We start from the raw sequence: 22533 nt of genomic DNA, 5'->3' as shown, positions 1-22533 counted from the left end.
ACCCTGAAATGAAAGATATTGGCAGCTTGGCATTGGAAATCCGCAAGTGGATGAGATCACTCTGTGGGTTCAGGGCCTCTGTGGATCCCGACCATCCAGTCAATCGACGCAGCAGCAGCAACCAAGACGCGGGGAGCACAGACAGATCTGCCTGGAAAGGGGAAAGCGTGCTGAGGGCGATCCCGATGACGAACTCAGGGGGGCGCCATTTCACTCCGGAAGTCCATCTGTTTGTTTGATCGCGTCGCCGCTGCCCCGACTCGACACCCATTTTTGTTGTTTCGTTTCCTTGAGGTGAATTCAGTCTTGCCACGAGTAGGTGCAGGTGCAGACAGTTGAAACAGATTTTCTCTGCATTGCAAGCAGATCGATCGTCCACTACGTACTATACCTTGTCCCCGGTATCGGTATTGTCCAAGACAGAACAACACCACATGTGAAGCCGGTTCCTTTCACGATACAGAAAGGATCCGGAGCCTTTTAACCGAGTCATGTAGAGGTATGTATGTCACGGTTGCCTACTGCAGTGTGACAACCAACACGAGGTCCTGCTTACCTTATATGCTCAGCAGAAAATGTTGGAGCGTCTGCAGGTACAAAGTCCAATTGCATTTGAGACCGCCGACGGAGAACATGGAGGATTCAATCAAGAGGTTGAAGCTACTAGTAGTTGAACATCACAATACCAACGAATATACAATCCTCACATTTCGAACCTTTTCATATATACCATTTATTCGAGTCTTTCCCAAAAACCGGAGCGCTGTTGCAAGCTCCATTTCCCCCATTTTCCTTCATCCTCCACCGTCCTTGCCACCCGCCCATCTTACACATGCACCACCGGTGGTTTTCTTAGCGTCGCGAACAGTCGCATCGGCGTTGCTGATGCAACACTGGCTGACAGGCACCAACAGCCCTATAATCCACCCCACCCCCACTATTCACCACTACTTCCATCCGTTCCGGGCCAGGGCATTTTGATTCATCATGATCCATCATTCCTAGAGGTAATTCACCATTGAACCAATCCTCCGTCCCCTTCGTCTATCCATCCCATTTAGACCCTTCTCTCAATCTTCTCCCGTCCTTCATACCCTTCATCTCCCGGCGCGATGACTGGAATCTGCCCTTCTCAAAGTTTGGTCCGGGTACTATTCCATCAAAGGCGCAGCTCCCACCCCGCCCGCCGCAGCTTACCCGTGTAAGCCGTGCTACCTCGGAAGGCAGAGAGAGACAGACGGGCCACGCATCCCGTCAGCGTGACAGCTGTGTGTCTCGTCGGTGTCTGGTCGGTGTGTGTCGCACTCGGTTCTTCGCAAATCGCAGTAATATACTCATGGGATTGGTGCGACGGATGGAGGGGGGTGCTGACACATGATTCCGAATTTATTCCTCCTCTTTTTCTTCTTCTTTTCCCTTTACAGAACGGACAGGGCGCGGTATGAATGGTATGGTAACCCAACTGGTCTCCTTCCAGCTCATTTCCGTTATTTGTGTCGTGGGCTAAAATGAATTCCTGTTCCGTCTCTTTACAGGTAGAGGTAGGTTCCCCGCTTTTGACCACCGCAGACACCACGGGCCTCCAATGAGGCTTGGTAGAATTCGTAGTGATAGGTAGGCAGCTGCCCTAGTCGACTAACAGCAGTCGCATATCCGTCTGTCCTCGCCATCACTTGGTCCATCCTCATCCTCAGCCCTGACCAACAGTAGCATCCTGTCTCCTCAGAGTAGGGATCGAAGACATGATGCTGCGTCTGGACGACGACGATGCCGCCGAGCCCATGGATCGCTGGGATTCGGTCATCATGCTCGACTGAGAGGTGGTCGCGTACTCCTCGTTAGGCGGGGTGAGGAGACGATGGTAGGAGGGAGGATAGGGCATCCTGTGGCGGGGGGGATGGGCGTAGCGGCGACTGTTGCTAAGACTGAAATTGGCGTCGTCGCTTGCTTGGCTGTAGGTGGGTTGGCTTTGGCCTTGGCTTTGACTTTGACTTTGGCTGCCCTCCTGGTTCTGATCTTCTTGATGTTGCATGTTGATGTAGATGTTGGTGAGATCGCGGTATAGCATGTTTTTTTATGTAATAATGTTTTGTCTTGTTTTGTTATAGTTGAGTATGTGTGTTGTTTTAAAAACTGATGTGTGGAGATGATGATAATGCTCGACTCTTTCAACAAAAGGTCACGGAACGTTCAAGCGCAAAAAGCAAAATCCTTTCTGCGACCGCCCCATCTCTTATACATACCAGCCGGAGTTTCATTTTGCGCGTACAGTAGGTAACAATGGGGGGAAAAAAAAAGGCATGCCCAAAAGTGGCGATCCATCCATGACGCCCTCACTCCAGGCGGCGGCGGTTGGTTGTGGTACCCCTACACTACACCACCGAACTGAGACCACACCCATAATTGTGATTTGTGCCCAGACAGAGAAGACCCATTAGGCCCCAGGCCGCCAACGCCCATCCATCCCCGGTACGGGCACCAAAGCACCTCCTCAGCAGCTGATTTGATAGGTAGGTTGGTACGGCGGTACATACTTTCTACGCTAGGCGGTATTTCTAGGCGGTAGGCGGAGCGGTGAAACTCCCATTGATTTGACGGACACACCTCGCTCAGCACGCAACTGACTCCCATGGCTTTGTTACAGACATTCCGAATTCAGAACTAACACAACCAATTGTTTGATAGGGCGAGAGTACCCGAAGCTGTGCTGTGTGGCAAATTGGGGGCTTGTACGGGACTCGCGGGGCTCACCACACTATTCTGCACTACGAGATCGGGTTCGTGGATGGAACAAAGAGACCCTGGGACATGTGGACATTTGGATCTGAACGGGATTCTTTTTCTTCGCAGGAAGGGGTTGTGCCGAATGAATGTTCGTTATGCGCTGGCACCTCATACTCACCTGAGCTCATACTTACCCTACTTACCAGTCATGATCACAAGGCGGACTCAAAAGACTGGGGGTGATCGGCGGTATGGGGTTGTGAGTTCAGAAACATCCATCCAGCTCGGATGAGCCGTTCGCTGCAAACTGCCCACTGAGCCACTGCTCTCCCACCCCCAAGAGAGAGACAAGGCCGCTTCGAGAACATTTGTTAAATCCTGTTCATATGATTTTCATTCTGTTTCACGATGGCCATTGTCGGGCTTCGGCTTCGGCTTGTAACAAACTGCTGGCAAACCAGAATACTGGGTTTTGAATCGCTGTGAAGGCGATATCTGCCACGCTAAAAAACCAGAGGCCTTGAACCAGGTGATTGGTGGAGATTGCAGCCTAAAGATGTACCGGGATAGTAAGACATCGATATAGTAGTAGTGTATGTCCATGTGGAAATGTGGAAATATGTAGTGTATGTCTGTCGGCCTAGGCTTCTTCTAAGACTACCTACCTAGCCAAGCCTCGTTTTCTGGTACCTGACTTTAGAAGCAGTGCCGCGGTAAGACTGAATGAAGATGTGATTCATGGCCTGGCTTGAATCGGTTGATCGGGTAACCAGGTAAATCATTGACAGATACGTTGAAAGAGAAGGTGACCCGAGATGTGAACCAGAAATGATACCCAACCCATCCTTTGCGGCCCGGCTAGACCAGGCAAGCAAGCAGGGCTGTGCCACAGGCTGCCTAGGCTGAGGTCAGTTTGATGTATGGCGTGGCTTTCATCTGGAATCATGGTGACAAGGAATGTCCAGGGTTGGGCATCGGAAAAGCATCATCGCGATTTCGAATGCTACTTCAGTTTGTTTGGGCCGTTGAGCCGAGTCATAGTCTCGGTATGTATCGAATGTGTTGAGGGAGATGGATATCCACGGGATGTGAGTATGGTTGTTGTACAACTATGCCCTACAATGAGATAGCCAAGTGACTCAACCACGGTCACCTCTACAGAGACGAGTAGAATTTGGAAATTCGTTGGCTCGATCTCGATGTAGGGAGATCGGGATTTGATTCGGGGATTCCATTTCCATTGTTCGCCTCAACCCCGGGCTGCTTCCATGTACTGTGTGTTGAATATAGAGGCTGCCTCAGTTAATGGATTGGGCTTATACCCAGCGGGAGGGTAGGTAGACTTGGATCCCTTTTTGCCTTGGCTTCCATGTGATGGAGCCGGTCTCCTGTGATCCCGCCAGCAGCTGGGCTCTTGCCCCGAGGCCCGATAAGGTAGTTCCGACCACCCCCTCGAAACCTGACCAGATCCCAAGTCTTGAAGTCGCACTGCTGGACATGCCTGACAGCCGTTAGAGAAGAGCCATCCCTTACGGCCATTGCCCGATGCACCAGTGAGGCTCAGGTCTCTCTCAAAATGATTATCTCCTATTTCCATGACATGGAACGGGCGGACGGGGAAAAGGGTGATGAACAGGCAGAAATAGGGGACCACCAACCCCTGGAAATTGCCTCTAATCTCTCCGATTACAGTGGGTTCAGCGAACACTCCACAGCGATGCAGGGCTGCCACGTGGCGGGCGGGACGGGTCGGTGGAGTCTCTTGGACAACCACAAGTGGAAGCTGTCAAATCGTCATTTCCTCAAACTGAAGCCAGATTTGGGGATTTTGTTGTCCATGGGATCTCTTGCAGTTTCAGCTTCGTGATGCCCCGGACTTGAGGCTCTTCAACCTCTCACTCATAAACAATTTCTACAACACCCGATCGGCAACATGGCCGACCTCAAAGAACCACCCGGACAAACGTCACCACCACCACCACCGACAACAACAACCACCACCACCACGCGTGCCCTTCGCGGCGCCTCCCTCCTCATCCTCCTGCAAATCCTTTCCCGCGCCCTGACCTTCATCGCCAACCAAATCCTACTACGCTTCCTAACCGCCTCTTTGCTAGGCGTCTCCACCCAGCTAGAAGTATACTACCTCTCCGTCATCTTCTTCGCTCGCGAATCCCTCAGGGTAGCCATCCAGCGCCAAGACACCACCACTCTATCCGCCTCTCTTCTATCCTCTTCTACCTCTACCCCTTCCGAAACCGCCAAAGATGGGAAAGATGGAGCCGAAAAAGATACAGCAGCTGCCACACAAGCAGTAATCAACCTCTCCCACCTCTCCCTCCTCCTCTCCCTACCCCTTGCCTTCCTCTTCGGCCGTCTCTACCTCTCCTCTCTCTCTCTTTCCACCCTCCAATCCACTCCTTATCTGGTACCCAGTCTGTATCTGTACGGTCTGGCCGCCATTTTAGAGTTGCTATCGGAGCCCTGCTTCGCCGTGATGCAGATCCGCTTCCAGTTCGGCGTGCGCGCCGCAGCCGAAAGCGTCGCTACCTTTTTGCGGTGCGCCGTCACCTTGGGGATAGCGGTCTGGGGGGCGCGAACGGGACGGGAGATGGGGACGTTGCCGTTTGCCGTTGGGCAGTGCGTCTACGCGGTGGGGTTGTTGGCGGTTTATTTGTGGAAGGGGTGGAAACTTTCGGGCAGGGAAGGGTTCTCGCTGTGGCCGAGGCGGTTGTTGTTATTGTCTGGAGGTGAGAAGAAGCAGCAGCAGCAGCAGCAGCAGCAGCAGCAGCAGCAGCAGCGGGAGGATGGCAAGGGGAACGGAGAGGCGGAGGGAGGAAAGAAACAGGACTTGTTCGTCCTAGGATACTTCTACCGCCCTACTCTCGACCTAGCCTCCAGCATGATGGCCCAAAGCGTCGTCAAGCACATCCTCACTCAAGGCGACACTTTTCTCGTTAGCATCTTGTCTACGCCCACGGCACAGGGGGTTTACGCTTTGGCGAATAATTATGGTGGGTTGTTAGCCAGATTGGTATTCCAGCCCGTGGAAGAAAGCAGTAGGAGTTACTTTAGTCGGTTACTGGCTGATTCTTCCACCTCTCCCTCCTCAAAACCCTCCTCTCCCTCCTCCAAACCCTCCTCCAAACCCTCATCAACAGCCCTCCACCAAGCCTCTTCCTCACTCACCACCCTCCTAAAATCCTACCTTCTCCTCTCCCTCCCCCTGCTCGTCTTTGGCCCCCCCGCCTCTTCCCCCCTTTTGACCCTCATCGCCGGCCGCCGCTGGACTTCCGGTCCCTCCTCTTCCTCTTCCTCTTCCGGTTCCACCACCACAGTCCCAGTCGACAGCGCCCCCGCCACCCTCTCCCTCTACATGTACTACATCCCCCTGCTCGCGCTCAACGGAATCCTCGAAGCGTTTGTCTCGTCCGTGGCGTCCGAAGCACAAGTCCATCGACAATCGCTGTTCATGACGTTCTTCAGTCTTGTCTTTGCGGGCACGGGGTACTTGACGCTCAAGGTGTGGGGGATGGGCGCGAGGGGCCTGGTGGTGGCGAATGCGGTGAATATGGCGTGTCGGATTGTGTGGTGTTGGGGGTTTGTTGGGCGGTGGTTTGCTGAAAGAAGTGGGACTGGGGATGGGAAGGTGGGAGAGAAAGGGGGGAAGAAGGACGGGGAAGAGGATGAGAAAGAAAAAGAAAAAGAAAAAGTCAGGTTCGGCGTGTTGGACGTCTTGCCTAAGCCGGGAGCGGTGGCGGCTGCGGTTGTGGCTAGGAGTGTTGTTGGACGGGTTGTGGGAGCCAGTCAAGAGGAGGTGGTGATGGGTGCCAAAGAGGCGGTTTGGGAGTTGTTCAAGATTGCAGGGGTGGCGGTGCCTTTTGTTGTTGCTGTGTGAGTATTCCCTTTTCTTTTCCGTTTCCTTTTAGTTTCGTGAAAGTTCACATCCGTTAGTTCGATTCGATCATTTGTCATTCATCTATTTTGGATATATATAGAAAGCTAACACGACGACAAACGACAGGGCCATCGCCGAAAGAGACTTCTTGTTGAGCGGGTATCGCGCCCTTCAGGGTAAGAGACAACAACAACAACAAAAGTCCTGAGAAAACACTAGATCATGAGATAGACCGGACAGAGATCGAAAAAAAAAGACGCCCAATGAAATTTTTGTCCCGAAAGAATAACTGAAATGGCTCCAATGTTTACACAACATGTGGCATGGTGGTGGTATCTACATCATCTTCATCCTCTCTCCTTTAATCGAACGTGATCTTGGTCGCCTTCTTGTTCGGGTCAATGTCCTTGTAGAAAGAGCCATAAGCGTCGTGGGCCTTCTTCTTAACGGTGGTGCCGAACTTGAGGAGCTCCTCGGGCACGGGCTGCTTTGCGGCTCTGAGAATGTTGACGAGGCTGGAAAAGAAAACTTGTGGTTAGCATGGGGAAATATTAGAGGCAGAAAGAAAGAATAGAAACTCACGATCCGGAGTGGGCCTTGTCGTGCTCGGTAAAGAGAGTAATGGCCTTGCCCAGCTTACCGGCACGGCCAGTACGACCGATACGGTGGACGTAGTCCTCGATGGTCAAGGGGAACTGGGAATCTGTTAGCACTTGGCCATTGACGATAAGTAAGATGTGTGCGGTTGAACTCACAGTAACGTTGATGACGAGCTTGACCTCGGGGATATCCAGACCACGGGCAGCAACATCAGTAGCGACCAAGACGGTGGTAGTACCAGACTTGAACGCCTCCAAACTGCGCGTGCGCTGATCCTGCCTCAAGTCACCGTGAATGCTAGCCACCTTGATGCCCTTGCGAGAAAGGAACTGCTCAACGCGAACGGCCTCCTTCTTGTACAGGCAGAAAACCAATATCCTGTCGTCCTTCTGGCTGCCCTTCTGAGCCTCCTTAAGGAGCTCGTACAACCTGAACTCCTTGCCGCGGGGGTCGACAACCTCAACCTTCTGCTCGATACGGCTGTTGGCCTGCAGCTCGATGTTTCCGTTACCCTCACCATCGCCACCGGCACGTGTCCTGTGGCCGATGGTGACCTGGGCGGGGTTGATCATGTAGCTCTCGGCGAGCTTCTGGATGTCCAGGGGCCAAGTGGCCGTGAACATGAGCGTCTGGCGCTGCTCCTTGGGCGGGCAGCCGCTCAGGATGAGCTTGATGTCCTCGGAGAAACCGCGGTCGAGCATGCGGTCGGCCTCGTCGAGCACGGCGAAGCTGACGTTGGCCAGCGAGATGGAGCCCTCGGACAAGAAATCCTTGAGACGGCCGGGGGTGGCGGTGATGATGTCGACACCGTTGTTCTTGTAGAGGAGGTTGCGCTGCTCGTTCTTGTCGGAGCCACCAAAGATGCACACGGCCGACAGACCGACCAGGGAGGCGAGGCCGGAAAGGGCGGCGTGGGTCTGCATGGCGAGTTCGCGGGTGGGCGAGACGATGACGGCGCGGGGGTGGGCGGTGCGGTCGCGGCTGTTGAACTTGGGCTTGGGGCGCGAGGCCAGCGACTCGACGCAGGGCAGGGAGAAGGCCATGGTCTTGCCGGAACCGGTCTCGGCGATACCAATGACATCGCGGCCGGAGAGCGAGAAGGGCCAGGAAGCGGACTGGATGGGGGTCGGGTTCGTGTAGGCTGCGAAGGGGTTCTTGGAGATGAGGTTGGACTGAGGGAGCTGGGAGAAGTTCATGATGGGGCGGAGGTTGCTGGAGGAAGGATCCTTGATGACAATCTCCTTCTCCTTAAGGAAGGTCTCGATCTCGGACTCGGGGAGAGCGCTGAGGGCATCGGCCTGCTTGTAGGTGTAGGCGCCGTTGGTAGAGGCGGCGGGAGTGGTGGTGCCGTTGGTGGTGGCCTTGGAAGCGCTGGTTGACTCCTCGGTCGTGGACTCGTCAGACTTCTTGGCCTTCTTCTCCTTCTTATCCTTTTTCTCCTTCTTGTCCTTCTTTTCCTTCTTTTCCTTCTTGTCGGCTACGGGCTCGGCGGCGGCATCGGGCATGGAGACATCCTCGGTGGACTCGGTGGCTGGTGATTCGTCCTGGTCCTTCTTTTCCTTCTTGGACTTCTTATCCTTCTTCTCCTTCTTGTCTTTCTTTTCCTTCTTGTCCTTCTTCCTCTCCTTCTTCACCTCGCCGTCGACGGGGGTCTCGTCGGTCTTGACCTTCTTGGCGAGACGGGCATCCTTCTCCTCGCCCTCGCTCCGGGAGTGCTTCTTGGTGGAAGACATGGTGGTAGAATTGAGATCGCACTCGCACAGAAAGCGATTGGCGAAAGGTGATGGATGGGCGACTGTCGGAAACACAACACTCGCTAAAGAGAGAAGGGTTCAAGGGAAGGGAAGGGTCGCGAAGGAGGCCAAAAGGGTGCCGCTCTGTTATCGCCAGACCTGCGCCGGCTGGGAAAATTTCCTTATCGATAAGCCCTGTCACTGACCCCGGCCCTGTCTGATCCCCGCGGGTCCACTTTTTCCATCGGGGTCCCTTGTGAGAGATTCAGGAACAGCAGGACATGATGCAAGAAGCATTGTTTCTTTCTCCTGGTTTTCCAAGAATATGAGATACCGCCATGCTTGCTTATGTGCATTGAGTTTGGGAATTCTAATCGGTCTGGGTTCCTCTGGGCGTTGCGTGCTGGTAGTGTATTGAAGATTCAAAGTGGGTCTTGGTAATTTCATGGTTTGATGTCAGCCCCGAGTCGTAATTACCTCGCGATACAGGGGGTTAGGGTTGAAAGAGAGTATGCTTGAGCTCCAAGATACCTCTACGTTAAGCACCAAGGCACTCATTTCGAGATGCCCTCCGCACTGCTCGAACCCTTTCCCTATAGATCAGGTCCAGATCCAGGTATCAGTGTTTTTACCGCTCATCCCAAGCCCATCCCATCCCATTGCGAAACAGAAATGCAAACCCTCTCGTCCTTGCTGCTGTTGCCCAGCTCTAGAAAACAAGACTAGTTTGGTGTCGAAAAACGAGTTTCAGGACCAGCGGACCTCACTAAGAATATATAGGTAATTACTTTTATAATGAGTAATGGTAGAGATAATGTGGAATAGACTAACGCTGATCTTACCATTATGATAGCTTGATCGTATGTACCTAGAGTATGATGACGTGGTGTACAACATCTCAAGACATTCAAGAACCCTCGATAGACACCAGAGGGGGTTGTAAAAAATGAAGTGAACAGCAGTAAATTAATCCCTGATATCGTACCCGGCTTCCCTCCAACGCCTTTCCGCAAAAACTCCCATGCCAGCAAAATGCCAATCCATATGTAAAAGCCATATGTGCAAATACCTACCCATCCATCCATATCCCACCCCAAGTTCAAAACGCCAAAATACACATTATTCGTTACGGTCCCTACTCAGCTAGTCAAACTCGTTTTAATCCGCCAGGCGATAACTAACCAACGTGTCGACCCGATGGTTTGTCGTGCTAAACCCCCTTAGCTGTACGCGCTCGCCGTTGACAATCTCCTTGGCGTCGCTGTCGCCCCACTCGACTGGCACGTCGCTGTCGGCGTCGGCGTAGACCAGCACGTTGAAGGTGCAGTCGCCACTGAGCTGGGGCAGGAAGGTGACGGAGGCGGTGATCTGGCGGAAGATGGCGGCGATCTCGGCTTGGATCTCGGCTTCGGTCTTGTCGAGTGGAGGTGTGGGAGTTGAGGCGGCGGTGGAGGCGGCTGCGTTTTCGTTAGGAGATTGATTTTGGTTGTCGTCGGTGGTAGCGGAAGCGGGTTGGGATTTGGTCTTGGATTGGGCGGCTTTGGAGAATATTTGGACCTATAGACCACGGATTAGCTTGGAGTCGGTTTATAAGAGGGGGACGAGGAAATTACTGACGTCAAACTGCCACCTCTCAACGTGCTCGCCCGTGTCCTTGTCGGTAATGACAATGACCAGCTTGGAGATCTTGCTGCCCACCATCCACTTGTGGAGCTGGGACATGATCCTCTTGATGTATGCGCGGACTTGGTCGTCGGCGGAGACGAGCATGTTCAGGCCATACTTCTTGACGGTGGTGAAGTCTTCGGCCGGGTAGACGCCTCGTTGGAAACTGGATGCGACGGGTTAGTCGACAGCGCTTGGAGGTCGAACGGGAACGGCATGATTGGCATACAGAATGGTATGAATGGAGTATTGAAACTGTCATGATTGGGCTATTGTTAGTTATGCAATCGCATCGACAGACGATTCAGGGAGCTGCGCAGAACTTACAAACTCGGCAACAAGCTTTGCGCTTCCCTTGAGCGACAGCCGGTGCACCTTGGACTTGTCCTTGTCTTTTTCCTTTTCGGGGGCCTTGGAAGACATTGCGACGCTTGCTTGGTCTATCTAGTTGGTATGTGGATGGAGGATGAGGAATAATTGGTTCGGACAGTTAGGGCGGCCGTGACTGTGTCGAAGATTGACGGGTTGATTGGCAATTGAAATCTGGAGTTGGTGATGACAGGAAGATGGACCGGGAATGGCTGGTGGGATTTGTTTACTTTGGGGCGTTTGCCCGTTGTCAGGGAGCTCCAGAATCCAAACAGTGGGCTTGGCGTGGACTTTGGAGGGGCAGTGCCAAGGCCCAAGCTTCCGATGTACCGCTACAAGAGGGTCCCGGCAGGCAACTTACAGTAGGCTAGCTCAGCTAGGTAGGTACCTGTCTTGGTGGGGTGTTGGTGTAGAATGTTGTCATCAACACCAAAGTTGCAACATCACCACCTCTCTTTTCATCAGCTATTCATATTGTGGTTTCAAGTCACTTAGTCGAATACTTTAGCTTTTGTATCATAAAGTCTTGCTTACTTGAAGTATCGTGTAGACTGCGACAAGATCCCAGAGCGCAGCTGGGTTGTACAAGATCTCATGCATGCAGCTTGACCCCACTACAGCTGACCATAACAGAACAAGAAAGTCATCCAATTTTAGAGGTAGTTCTGCGAACCCAAGCATCACAGATCCGACAGTTACTCGATGTTAAAAAGATTCATTCCACCTTGACCCAACAGTCTAGATTATACTATCCAGCAAGTTTCGCTCAGACACACTTGTAAAAATACATTATCCTCTCTAGCTACTTCGTCGAGTAGGTACAAGCCCTTCCTTACTCGTTCTGCTTAGGAGGAGGGCCACCAGCAGGAATCATGTTATCCAAAGCGTCCTTGATGGGCTTTCTCGCCCTCAACCTCTCCAACCAGGCGTGGATCAATGGGTACTTGTCCTCATCATACTCCTCCTTGGTCAGCATCACGCCGACAATGTGCTGCCACGGCGCAAACGCAATGTCGACGTAGCTGAACTTGTTGCCCACAAACCACGGCTCCTCGGTGCCGTACTTCTCCTTCTGCGTCTGCAAGTGGTCCTCCATCACGCTCGACACGCGGTTCAGCTCCTTGACATATCTCTCAACGGCGCTGGGCACCGGCTCCGGGTGGTATCTCTTGAACCACGCGACCTGGCCGTAGTAGGGGCCCTGGCCCGTGGTCTGGAAGTAGAGCCACTGGCGGGCGAGGTAGAAGTCGTTGGTGCCGGGGGTGAAGCTGAGCTTGAGCTCCTTGTCGTACTTCTCGGTCAGGTACTCGAGGATCGCACCGGACTCCCAGAGGGTGAGGTCCGTGTTGGGGTCCTGGATGGCGGGCAGGCGGCCGTTGGGGTTGACGTTCTTGACGAACTCGGGGCTCTTGGCCTGGGAGATTTGGATGTTGTCCAGGTCATAGGGAATGCCGAGCTCGGCAAGGACCATGATCACCTTGGGCGGGTTGGGGCCGGTGTGGCCGTAGACCTTGATGGGCTTGAGAGAGGAAGAGTCCGCCATTGTGATGAATGTGATGGTATGTGTCTGTATTGATGCTTTGAGATGAAGATGAGTGGAAGATGTCTACGGAAACAAATCAAGCAGTGCACAACGAGGATGGTCTTTGGACTTTATACCCGATGAGTTTCGGTGTTTGAGGTACTGGATGCATCTCGATACCTGTCCTCTCTGCATAACCATACCGAGGTAGCTTCTGCAGCACTCGAAACTGCCCCTGGAAACACCGACTCGGTGATAGGAGGTACATGGTGTACTCCCAGCTTGTACCCCCCACGCAGCGTATAAGCTTACATAACGGGCTATGGAGCCTCCTTTCGCTAGCAGCTGACAAATGTTGAAGGTGGAAATAAGCTTTGGGCCGTTATAGCGTCAAAGATTGTGGAGAAATGGTAACGCCGCCCCCCCTAGCTGGGGCGTTTTAACGCGGTGTTCGGGACATCACAGACGCCGATTGTTACATACTTCGGCGTTTTGAACCGACGACAACCTCGTACAATGGGCTATTGAGACGTCGGACACTTTTCGATTCATTAGAATCTCACAGAACGACACGTGGTCATCAGACCTTGATGTTCACTAAACATATTCCAAAGTCTTCTAGGATGTTGTCATCTCGTAACCTCCAACCTTTTGTTGCCAAGTGCCGACTAACAAGCCACCGAGCGATGTCACACAAGACATTAAATGGCATTGGTCTCTACATTTTTGGCTGCATTCCATATGTTTCCTTTCTTTTTCTTTCTGATCCGAATTCCGTCGGGTATTCCAACCTTGACATCCCGCACTTGCTTGCCTGCTGAGCCTGCAGATCGGATTCCTGGTTTGTGAACTACTGCCCCTCTACACACGTAGTGTAGGTGCACACTCCATGGTATCCCAAGACACTTTGTGATTATAACGCCCAAGAGCTAAATGGAAATCTATTTGTCAGGTAACACATGTGCTCTTCCCTGTACCATATCGAAAGTCCATTCGTAAAAAAGAAACATATTCCTCATGTCTGCTGTGGTGTACACGGTCATTGATGTTTTCTGCGACGTCTTCCTTTACTTGGATCTAATCTATGTGGGGGGCTTGGAGGCATCCGTCCATATAAACCAACTGCTGCCAGTTTCCCAACAGAACTCCGTTACTCTATGAATTGCCCTCGTGCTGATCGCTTTTCATACCTTCATCATTAGAAGAATCAGTCTCGGCAATTTCTTGCGGAAACGGTCCCCTCCGGCCTCTACCTTGACTTCAGAGCTACTCTGCTTGACTTCGTCTCCTTTAACGGACGGCCTCTTCATTCACCACATCATTATTACTATTATCCTCAGGTAGCTCTGTCTTGATATCATGCTCATGCTTCTCGTCTCTTCCCCCTTCAACCTCATTACTGTTGATAAGAGTCATCTGCAATGTCAATCCGGGACGTAACCCATCACCAGGGTCATCTCCAGATCAATGGTTAGCCGAATTTGTCAGGGGGTGATCGTCTGGCGGCGAAGGTAGGTTTCCGTTGTAGTTGTCGTCATTATCATCGTTATCGTCATCGTCATCGTCGTCTTCGTGCTCGTCAGTATCTTCATCGTCCTCCTCACTGTCCTCCTCCTCTTCATCTTCATCATCTGCATCATCTCCCCCATAAGTGATCGTCTCCCCGACCCATTCGTTCCAACTCATCCAATTCTCCAACTTCTCGAAGCTCTTGTGTACTTTCCTCTCCAGCTTCTCGACCCTCTCGTTCATGTCGTTTTCCAACCTTTCGACCCTCCTGTTCATATCGCTCTTATACAGCTCCAACCCTTTGTTTATGTCCTCCTCATATCTCTCGAACTGCTGCTCCAGAAATACAACATTGACTTGCAAGTCCTTTCGAAAGTTGACTTCTCCCCCATTGTCGGGCAATTCTTCTTGTCCATATTCCCCCTCGCTTTCCAGAGTTGGACTATCCCTCTCGTGACTCCCATCAACCTCATCCCCCTCAATGCTCTTCATCACCGATCCAGGTCCAGATCCAGATCCAGATCCAGATTCAGGACTAACAGTCCTAACCCTCTTCACCTCTCTCTTACCCAAGTTGATTTTCTTTCTAATTCCTTGCTGTTGCTGTTGATGACTTGTACTGCTGCCTCCTCCTCCTCCTCCTCCTCCTCCTCCTCCCACACCTCCAGTGGCAGCTTCAGTCATATCCCCTTCCTCCACACTCTTTCCACTGTCTTCTTCCAACTGCGGTAGCGGCAGCGGCAGGATCCTCGCCACTGCATCGAGTGTAGCTTCCGACACGTCTATGGGAGGAGAAGAACTGTTCGAACTTCTTCTTCTACTTTTTGTAGTCGCAGTAGGTTCTTCTGTTTCACTGGAATCTTTTCGTTTCCGTTTTTTGTCGTCATCGTCCTCCTTTTCATCTCTACCTTCTTCCCCATCCTCCCCGTTATCGTTCCCTTCCCTCGACTCTCGCTCCCTCCTCAAACCCGCCTTCTGATCAACTTTAGACCACGCCTTAGTTAGGGCAGTATAGCTCGCAAATAACTTGTCGATGACAATGTCGACCGCGTTGAGCTCTCTTCTCAGCTCTTTGATTTTGGACTGGGACGAGCGAAGGGTGGACTCAATGTCGAGCTGGTTGTCTGCCACGTCGCTTGAGAGCTGAGAGCCAAGGGCGGAGAGGTCGGATTCGGGGTCCGTTTCCATGGCTTTTGTGGGAAGGGCGGGTACGTGCTGGTTGATGTGAATTATCGGAGTTGTAAAGGTTAGTGTGAATTATCGGAGTTGTAAAGTGATCTGTGCTGAAGAAGGACCGGGGAGAGAAGAGGCAGGCTGTCGAATGTGGTTGAGAAGTGCCTTATATCGTTAAGGAACGATGAACTGGGTGAGCTAATAGCCGATGGAAGCTTCGATCAAACTAAAAGGAAACAATGACTACAACTGTTTCAAGCACATGATAATCAGTCGTATGGGTGCATTATATGTTGACATTATACCATTCGCATAAGTCATCGTAATAAACATACAAATGGGGACAATGAGGTTGCGGCATAACAGGATAAAAGGTTTAGAAAGGAGAATGAGCTTGCTTTTCTGTTATAACAACGCAGCCAGCAACAACCCAGCCCAAAAAAGTGGTTGTGGTGTTGGACAAACAACAACAACGACAACAAGAAAGAAGAACTACCCACCAAATCAATCCAAAACTCCGAAAGACTCCGCTAATGGATGATATGATAATCCCTTCAAGAACCCCCGCCATGAGAAACAAGAGACAACAAACCCCACGACGCATGCATGGCCGACCTTTTCAAGGTTTGCGGCTCTTTGTGCAAAATCCACTTTTAGCTTTCTCCAACATACAAGCCCCATTAAGATCCTCCCAAGCTGGCTGGCTAATCAGTAGATGACCGGTTTAGGCGGCCTGGGCAGTCTCGAACTTGGCGCCGGTGCCAGCGAGGTTGGTGGGCATGGCGTGGGGGTTCTTGGTGCGGTAGTCCTTGATGGCGGCCTTGATGGCATCCTCAGCAAGCATGCTGCAGTGCAACTTGACAGGGGGGAGGCACTGTGGGTGTTGGGTAACACGGTTAGTTCATAGTGCACGAGAGGCATAGGAGCATGGTACGGAGAACAGGTCTAGACTTACGAGTTCCTTGGCAATCTCGGTGTTCTTAACCTTGGAGGCTTGCTCGAGGGTCATACCGCGGACGAGCTCGGTGACGTAGCTGGAAGAGGCACTGAAGGGAGTTAGTAAGCTGAGCTCAGAACGTTATGGTAACACTAAAGCCTTGGGAAGCCAATGATCAAGCTATCGTCGTTTTTTAGGAATCGTAGGTAGTGAATCCGAGTAGTTCTCGATATCGTTCTCCGTTTGTCGAAGGCGTTGGAAAGGCATGGGGAGGTTATCGCTTATTCGCGCGCACACCCAAGCAGCACTGAAACCTGGGGTGTAACGGCCTGGAGGTTTCAACTTTCAGGTGTCGCATTTCTCTGCTCATCCTCCCTGCTTATGCTGAACCGAGGTGTTGTAGTTGCAACTATACGTCGATGAAACTAGTTTGTCGTCGCTCGCGTTTCATTTGATCGTTGTGTGGTATCAATTTCGTATCGCCCGTGGCTTCGGTCACTTTTTCTTGGCCCCCATGGCTTCCCGAGGCATCCGTGTCTATCAGTGACGAAAGAGACAATACTCACATGGCAGAGCCGCAGCCGAAGGTCTTGAACTTGACGTCGCTGATGACTCCAGTCTCGGGGTCGACCTTGATGTGAAGGCGCATGACATCACCGCAGGCGGGGGCGCCGACGAGACCTTCGCCGACCGACTTGTCCTTCTTGTCGAGGGTACCGACGTTGCGAGGGCGCGAGTAGTCTGATATTGAGACATGTTAGCATCTGTACATGTTTGCCGATATGCCATATCCAAGGTGGAATAGGGCGCGAATGCGTGGCCGCGATGGGAATACTCACGGTCAAGGACCTTCTCGTGGTAGGACCTCTTGGCGACGACGGCAACGGCGGGCGCAATCTGGCGCGCAGCCGGCATGACGGTAGGGCGGACGGCGTTGGCGAGAACGCGGCCGGAAACAGCGCGAACGGATCTGGAAAACATGGTTGCGGATGTGTTGATTGTGATGTTTTTGTTTTGTTTCGTTTCGTTTTGTCTTGGGTTGTTTTGTTGTTTCTGTAGGATAGGTATCGGTGATGCAAGAGACGAGTTCTGGTGATGAGTGGATGGCGAAAAGTCAAAGAGGCCGAGATAAAGAGGTTGGCGGCGGACGGGACTTGGGGATTAAAAGTTGCTGGAATTTGCGGATTTGGCTGCGGATTTGCGGGCTTGCGGCACTTGGTCGCCAAAAAGTCGATGATGACCCAAGGGGGCGACTTGCTGCACTCGGGACTGGGATACGAAAAAGAGGGGTTGGTCAGAGCTCTCCTAACAAAAGCGGAGCACAATCACCAACCAAAACAGCCAGGCTTCTGTTAGGCCAGTGACAAGACGCGCTGCTACGGACATGGGGGGCGTCATCCCCGACGTCGGCTTGGTCGGTTGGACAAAAGAGAGCCAAGACAGTTCTGAGCTCCACTTGCCGCGGAGATAAGATGATCAGATTACGGAACACCGAATGTACCTACGTCTCGCGATTCGGTCGTCGTTGACTTGGAATTCTGGACGATCACTCGCTTCCCTTGGACTTTTTTTTTCCAGCCGACGACAGATGAAAATGCTAAGCACGGGCTTCTACACTATAATGGTACTTAGTCAGGTCCTTGTTCTCTTTTCTTACCTCGTCGAATGGGCATTTCTGTCGCCGTCAAACGTACCTCCCGTCCAAAACTCTGCCTCTTGATTGCAAACTGGAAAATGACACTTTCTTAACAAACCGTATCTGCATTGTCACTGTGTAACGTGCCACAATGTTAAGAAATGCATAACAGATCGTCCACCACCGATACCTAAGCAAGCGCCAATCCCTGCTCCATTGTCCCCAGACTGCAGCACATCATCCCTGTCCGCTGTCACAATCCATGAAACGGCAGCGGGGTTCGAACAAATGGAAGGCGGCAGGGCGAATGCCATGAAGCGCGGTTGCCTGGAACATGGGGATTGGGGAGTGGTTGCTGTCCAGTGCCTGCCGCGTCAGCTAAAGTTACCCCACAACATCATACCTCAGCTCAGCTCACTGCCTGCAGCTACGGCAAGCTTCCATTTTCCTTCACGCTTCTTCCATCTTCTCTTCCTCTGCAATACAACTTCACTTGGCGGTAGACTTCATCCAACAATTCGATGACTTTCTAGTTGTACACAACTACACACCAAGAATACAGACAACATAGCTTGGTTGATTTCATTCATACATCATCGCGAATCCGCCCAACATGTCGTGCCCCCACATCGGGTCCGCAAGTAAGTCTTGCTTATTCCATGTTTGCATGCTCTTTGGAGCTCAGCTCAGCTTCCATCATGTGTGGTGCGCCTCTAACTCAGGACTGGACAACGTATTTCTGACACACCGATTCTAACAGACCTCGCGAAGCCGTCGCCTACCGACAATGTCTACCGCGAGGATTGTACCCAATGCTTCGATTCCATTGTCCGTACTCTATCCTGGCCTTTCCTCTCTTCTTCTAGCCCCATCTACCATGTCCAGCCTAGCAACTAACCGCCTCGCTGTAAATAGGACGACCCAGCTGGTCTGGATGTCTGCTTAAAGTGCTTTAACGGAGGCTGCGCTGGCGACCGGAATCACGCAAAGCTCCATGCCACCTCGCGAAACCACCCGCTCGTCCTCAACATTCGCCGAACCCGCAAGATCATCGAGCGCAATGAGCCGCCTCTCAAGATGTCCAAGCTCGCCATCGCGGCCGAGACCGAAAGCGATCGCTACGATACAACACTTACAGTCAAGTGCTTGGACTGCGGAATCGACAACTTGAACAAGGAAGATGCCACCATCGCCCCCGTCATCGAGGCCGTCATGAAGGCCAACACGTTCTCACGCAAGGAGGAGGTCAAGGCCTGGGAACAAGAGCTCACTACCTGTGAGCACATCTTGACAATGCAGCAAGGAGAGCCTCGCAAGATTGAGTCTCAGGATCTGGGCCATTGCTCCAAGTGCGACTTGAACGAAAACCTTTGGCTGTGTTTGGAATGCGGAAACCTTGGTTGTGGCCGCGCCCAATTCGGTGGTGTCAGCGGAAACTCTCACGGTTTGGCTCACGCGACCGAGACCAAACACGGCGTCGCTGTCAAGCTTGGTTCCATCACCCCCGAGGGAACGGCCGACGTATACTGCTACAACTGCGACGAAGAGCGCATCGATGACAACCTGGGCGCCCACCTGGCCAACTGGGGCATTATCCTTGCCGAGCGCGAAAAGACGGAAAAGAGCTTGACGGAAATGCAGATCGAGCAGAACCTGAAATGGGAGTTTTCCATGACCACTGAGGACGGCAAAGAGTTGACACCCGTTTTTGGCCCTGGCCTGACTGGCCTCAAGAACCTCGGAAACAGCTGCTACCTTGCCAGTATCCTACAGTGTCTCTACGACTTGCCCTCTTTCCAACAACGGTACTATAGCGACAAGCTTGGTCCTCTCCCCAGCGTATCAGATCCTGCCGAGGACCTCGAAACACAGCTTCGCAAGCTTGGTGATGGTCTTCTTTCCGGCCGGTACTCCAAGTCAGACGCCGATGTCTTTGCTTCTGAGCACACTCCCAACGTCCCTTACCAGAAGGGTCTCCAGCCTTCCATGTTCAAGCACCTCATGGGTCGTGGCCACGAGGAGTTCTCGACCATGCGGCAGCAAGACGCCTTTGAGCTCTTGCAGCATCTGATCAAGCTCATCACTCGATCCAAGCATCCAGTAGAGCTTGGTGATCCCACCCAGCCCATGCGCTTCGTCATGGAGCAGCGTCTGCAATGCCTCAACTGCAAGAAGGTCCGCTACAGTAGCAATGAGCAGGACAGCGTCTTCATTGACGTGCCCATGGAGAAGCTTCCACCCGAGGAGGAGGGTCAAGAACCGAAGTACAAGCCTGTCACGCTCAAGCAGTGTCTTGACAGCCTGACTGCCTCCGAGGTCGTTGAGCTGACCTGTGCGGGCTGCGGAAGCAAGGATGGGTTTACCAAGCGTCAAGCCTTCAAGACCTTCCCCGATGTCCTCGTTGTCAATGCCCGAAAGATGGCTGTTGTCAACTGGGTCCCCGTCAAGATTGATGTTCCCGTCATTGTTGATGACGAGCCCTTGAACCTTGACGAATACCTTTCCAAGGGTCAGCAGCCTGACGAAGAAGCCCTGCCCGAGGATGAGTCGGCCAAGAGCAGCGCTCCTGCATTTGTGCCTAACGCGGAGGCGCTTGCCATGCTCGAGGCCATGGGATTTCCACGAGTCCGTGGTGAGAAGGCGCTGCATGCCACAGGCAACTCGGATGCCAACGCTGCCATGGAGTGGCTGTTTGCTCACATGGATGACCCCGATATTGATGTGCCTTTGGACCTCAGTGCCAGCAGCGGTGGTGCGGCTTCAGGAGGCGCTGGCGCGGCTGACCCGGAGAAGTTGGCCATGCTTGAGTCGATGGGATTGTCTGGACCGAGGGCTGTAAAAGCACTGAATGAGACCGGTGGTGATGTGGAAAGAGCCATCGAGTGGCTATTCAGCCATCCTGATGATGATGGTGCGGACGCTGTTGAAGAGGAGGCACCGGCTGGCAATGAGGGGCCAAAGAAGGAGGCGGGCAGTAGTGAGTTGCCAGCCAAGTTCCAGTTGCAGTCGATTGTGTGCCACAAGGGAACGAGTATTCACGCTGGGTAAGTTTCCATCCACGTATTCAGTCACCGAATCACACGCTGACCATGACAACCAGACACTATGTTGCTTTCATTCGTAAGAAGCTTAGCGAGGACGAGACCTCCTGGGTCCTTTTCAACGATGAGAAGGTGGTCAAGGTGGTGGATGTTGAGGAGATGAAGAAGACTGCTTATGTCTACTTCTTCAAGCGGGTGTAAATCATAGCAGGGCTTACATCCAGTTATTCAGTAGCGGGACGGGCGAGGAGTTGGTACAAGTGACATCGCAGTTGAGCGGGAACAAAGAGATGTGTACATGCCTACATTAACGAAGATACGAATTCAACGCATATGATGTCTACTCTTGGCCCATTACCATGCGCAAGATAGCACGCCGTATCGGCTCTTTAACTCCTCCCTGTCCACTCACGGAAGTCCTTTTTTGTCAAAGGGTTCAACTAATCTCCCCTGCATTGGACGTGCGTACACCACAGGTTCGGATTGACGGAGGGACGGGACGGGAACGGGAAGAACCGCAGCACGCGTCAAGCAAGTTGCACGTGCTTTAAAACCTCGTTCATTTGCTTATTTCAAGGCTCCTGTCACTTCCATTGTCTGTCGTCGTTCTTCAACTTTTTCTTAAACCCCCTCCATTCTGCCCCCAACCCACAGAAGGTCGAAATACTTTTCCGCTACCTTGCCAGGCACAACTAAGCACAGCTGAAATTGTTGGTTACTCGAAGAAGAGCGTGGTGGTCGAGGACAACGTCAATGTCGAGCATCGACTGAACACCCCGATACGATATTAAAACCATGAGTCCAATCACATGTGCCGCAGATACAAATTGAACGTGTCCTTTGGTTATCACTCTCGACTCGACGCGCTTCACTCACATCCGGTGAACCGGGAGGGCGGCAATGATACAAGGAACGATCCCGATCAAACAACACAGCCCCAATCCTCAACGGGCATCAAACTTTTTGTTGAGTTTTCCATTTCCAGGCAGCACCATTTATACGTTTCACTACACCACTAGTTTTCTCAACGACTTTCACATGTCAAAAGAATTGTCGTTTGTAATGGCGTGGTGTTCATGGGATATCGACTTCACTAGGTAGCGCTAGTGTATGTAGTCGCGGTCGGTTTGTATGGCTCCACTAAGCTTTCTGCAAAGTTCCATGGAAAGTGGATAGAAAAGCGGGTAAAAAAAAGTTCGGGGAAGGGCCGGGCGGGCTGGGAACTAAAAAGGTGGAGGAGGCCCGGGCTATGGGTGCTTGTCGGGCCTTGAGGTTTTCCAGTTCTCCGCGACCCCGAGTCGTGGACAAATTACCCTTGCGTAGGTACCTAGGAGGAACTTCAAAGTTTGGTAGAAGACTGGAATTTGAGTCAAGTAAATTCGCAAGAAAGAGAGATGGGATGGTGGGAGGAAGACGGCATGGGACGGATTTCAGGGGGTTGAAGCGCAAAAGACAGATGAGATTCTAGATATTTCTTTTCTTTCAAGTCGGTCCTGTCGTTTGGACCCTGTGGATGGACTCTAGTGTATCAAGGGGCTCTGCGTTGACAGTTAAAGGCTCAACTATGTACAGCGGTCACACCAAAAGAGGCGGTCTCCGCGCCGAGACAAAAGAATCCTAATCAAGACAAGTTACAAGACAACTTCAAGACAAGGGACGGACAACCGACACTGACTGATCGACTGGAGTATCCGCAACAGATAACTAGTGAAAGTGAAAAGCCGTT

The 22533-nt window shown here is 52.3% G+C and overlaps 8 protein-coding genes across 8 annotated transcripts; 2 read left to right on the top strand and 6 right to left on the bottom strand.

The window, feature by feature from the left end:
* Positions 1-678: 678 nt before the first annotated feature.
* Positions 679-2189, bottom strand: NCU05784 (hypothetical protein). Its single transcript, XM_954951.2, has one exon. The coding sequence runs from the start codon at positions 2066-2068 to the stop codon at positions 1691-1693; it is 378 nt and encodes a 125-aa protein (XP_960044.2). The 5' UTR covers positions 2069-2189; the 3' UTR covers positions 679-1690.
* A 2357-nt stretch (positions 2190-4546) lies between these two features.
* NCU05783 (oligosaccharide translocation protein RFT1) lies at positions 4547-6973 on the top strand. Its single transcript, XM_954950.3, has 2 exons — positions 4547-6618; positions 6749-6973. Exons 1-2 carry the CDS (start codon positions 4658-4660, stop codon positions 6828-6830), a joined length of 2043 nt encoding a protein of 680 aa, XP_960043.3. The 5' UTR covers positions 4547-4657; the 3' UTR covers positions 6831-6973.
* NCU05782 (ATP-dependent RNA helicase dbp-3) lies at positions 6678-9101 on the bottom strand. Its single transcript, XM_954949.2, has 3 exons — positions 7378-9101; positions 7205-7317; positions 6678-7137 (listed from the first exon to the last, which is right to left on the bottom strand). Exons 1-3 carry the CDS (start codon positions 8953-8955, stop codon positions 6984-6986), a joined length of 1845 nt encoding a protein of 614 aa, XP_960042.1. The 5' UTR covers positions 8956-9101; the 3' UTR covers positions 6678-6983.
* Positions 9102-9786: 685 nt separating this feature from the next.
* On the bottom strand, positions 9787-11216 carry NCU05781 (mitotic spindle checkpoint component MAD2). Its single transcript, XM_954948.3, has 4 exons — positions 10948-11216; positions 10850-10875; positions 10573-10786; positions 9787-10512 (listed from the first exon to the last, which is right to left on the bottom strand). The coding sequence occupies exons 1-4, from the start codon at positions 11041-11043 to the stop codon at positions 10114-10116; spliced, it is 735 nt and encodes a 244-aa protein (XP_960041.3). The 5' UTR covers positions 11044-11216; the 3' UTR covers positions 9787-10113.
* Positions 11217-11680: 464 nt separating this feature from the next.
* On the bottom strand, positions 11681-12803 carry gst-1 (glutathione S-transferase-1). Its single transcript, XM_954947.2, has one exon. It carries the CDS (start codon positions 12530-12532, stop codon positions 11822-11824), a length of 711 nt encoding a protein of 236 aa, XP_960040.1. The 5' UTR covers positions 12533-12803; the 3' UTR covers positions 11681-11821.
* A 1172-nt stretch (positions 12804-13975) lies between these two features.
* Positions 13976-15208, bottom strand: NCU05779 (hypothetical protein; the record flags this gene model as incomplete). The annotated part of the gene is made up of 1 exon (XM_954946.2): positions 13976-15208. One exon carries the CDS (start codon positions 15206-15208, stop codon positions 13976-13978), a length of 1233 nt encoding a protein of 410 aa, XP_960039.2.
* Positions 15209-15452: 244 nt separating this feature from the next.
* On the bottom strand, positions 15453-17341 carry NCU05778 (iron sulfur cluster assembly protein 1). The gene is made up of 4 exons (XM_954945.3): positions 16970-17341; positions 16697-16871; positions 16149-16239; positions 15453-16067 (listed from the first exon to the last, which is right to left on the bottom strand). The coding sequence occupies exons 1-4, from the start codon at positions 17109-17111 to the stop codon at positions 15918-15920; spliced, it is 558 nt and encodes a 185-aa protein (XP_960038.1). The 5' UTR covers positions 17112-17341; the 3' UTR covers positions 15453-15917.
* Positions 17342-18193: 852 nt separating this feature from the next.
* NCU05777 (ubiquitin carboxyl-terminal hydrolase 14) lies at positions 18194-21825 on the top strand. Its single transcript, XM_954944.2, has 4 exons — positions 18194-18407; positions 18527-18594; positions 18682-20810; positions 20867-21825. The coding sequence occupies exons 1-4, from the start codon at positions 18380-18382 to the stop codon at positions 21006-21008; spliced, it is 2367 nt and encodes a 788-aa protein (XP_960037.1). The 5' UTR covers positions 18194-18379; the 3' UTR covers positions 21009-21825.
* The last annotated feature ends 708 nt before the right edge of the window (positions 21826-22533 follow it).

This window comes from Neurospora crassa, linkage group VII (genome assembly GCF_000182925.2).
Source record: "Neurospora crassa OR74A linkage group VII, whole genome shotgun sequence".
NCBI lineage: Eukaryota > Fungi > Ascomycota > Sordariomycetes > Sordariales > Sordariaceae > Neurospora > Neurospora crassa.
Note: the sequence above shows the minus strand (reverse complement) of the source record. Positions and strands in the feature narration are given on the sequence as shown.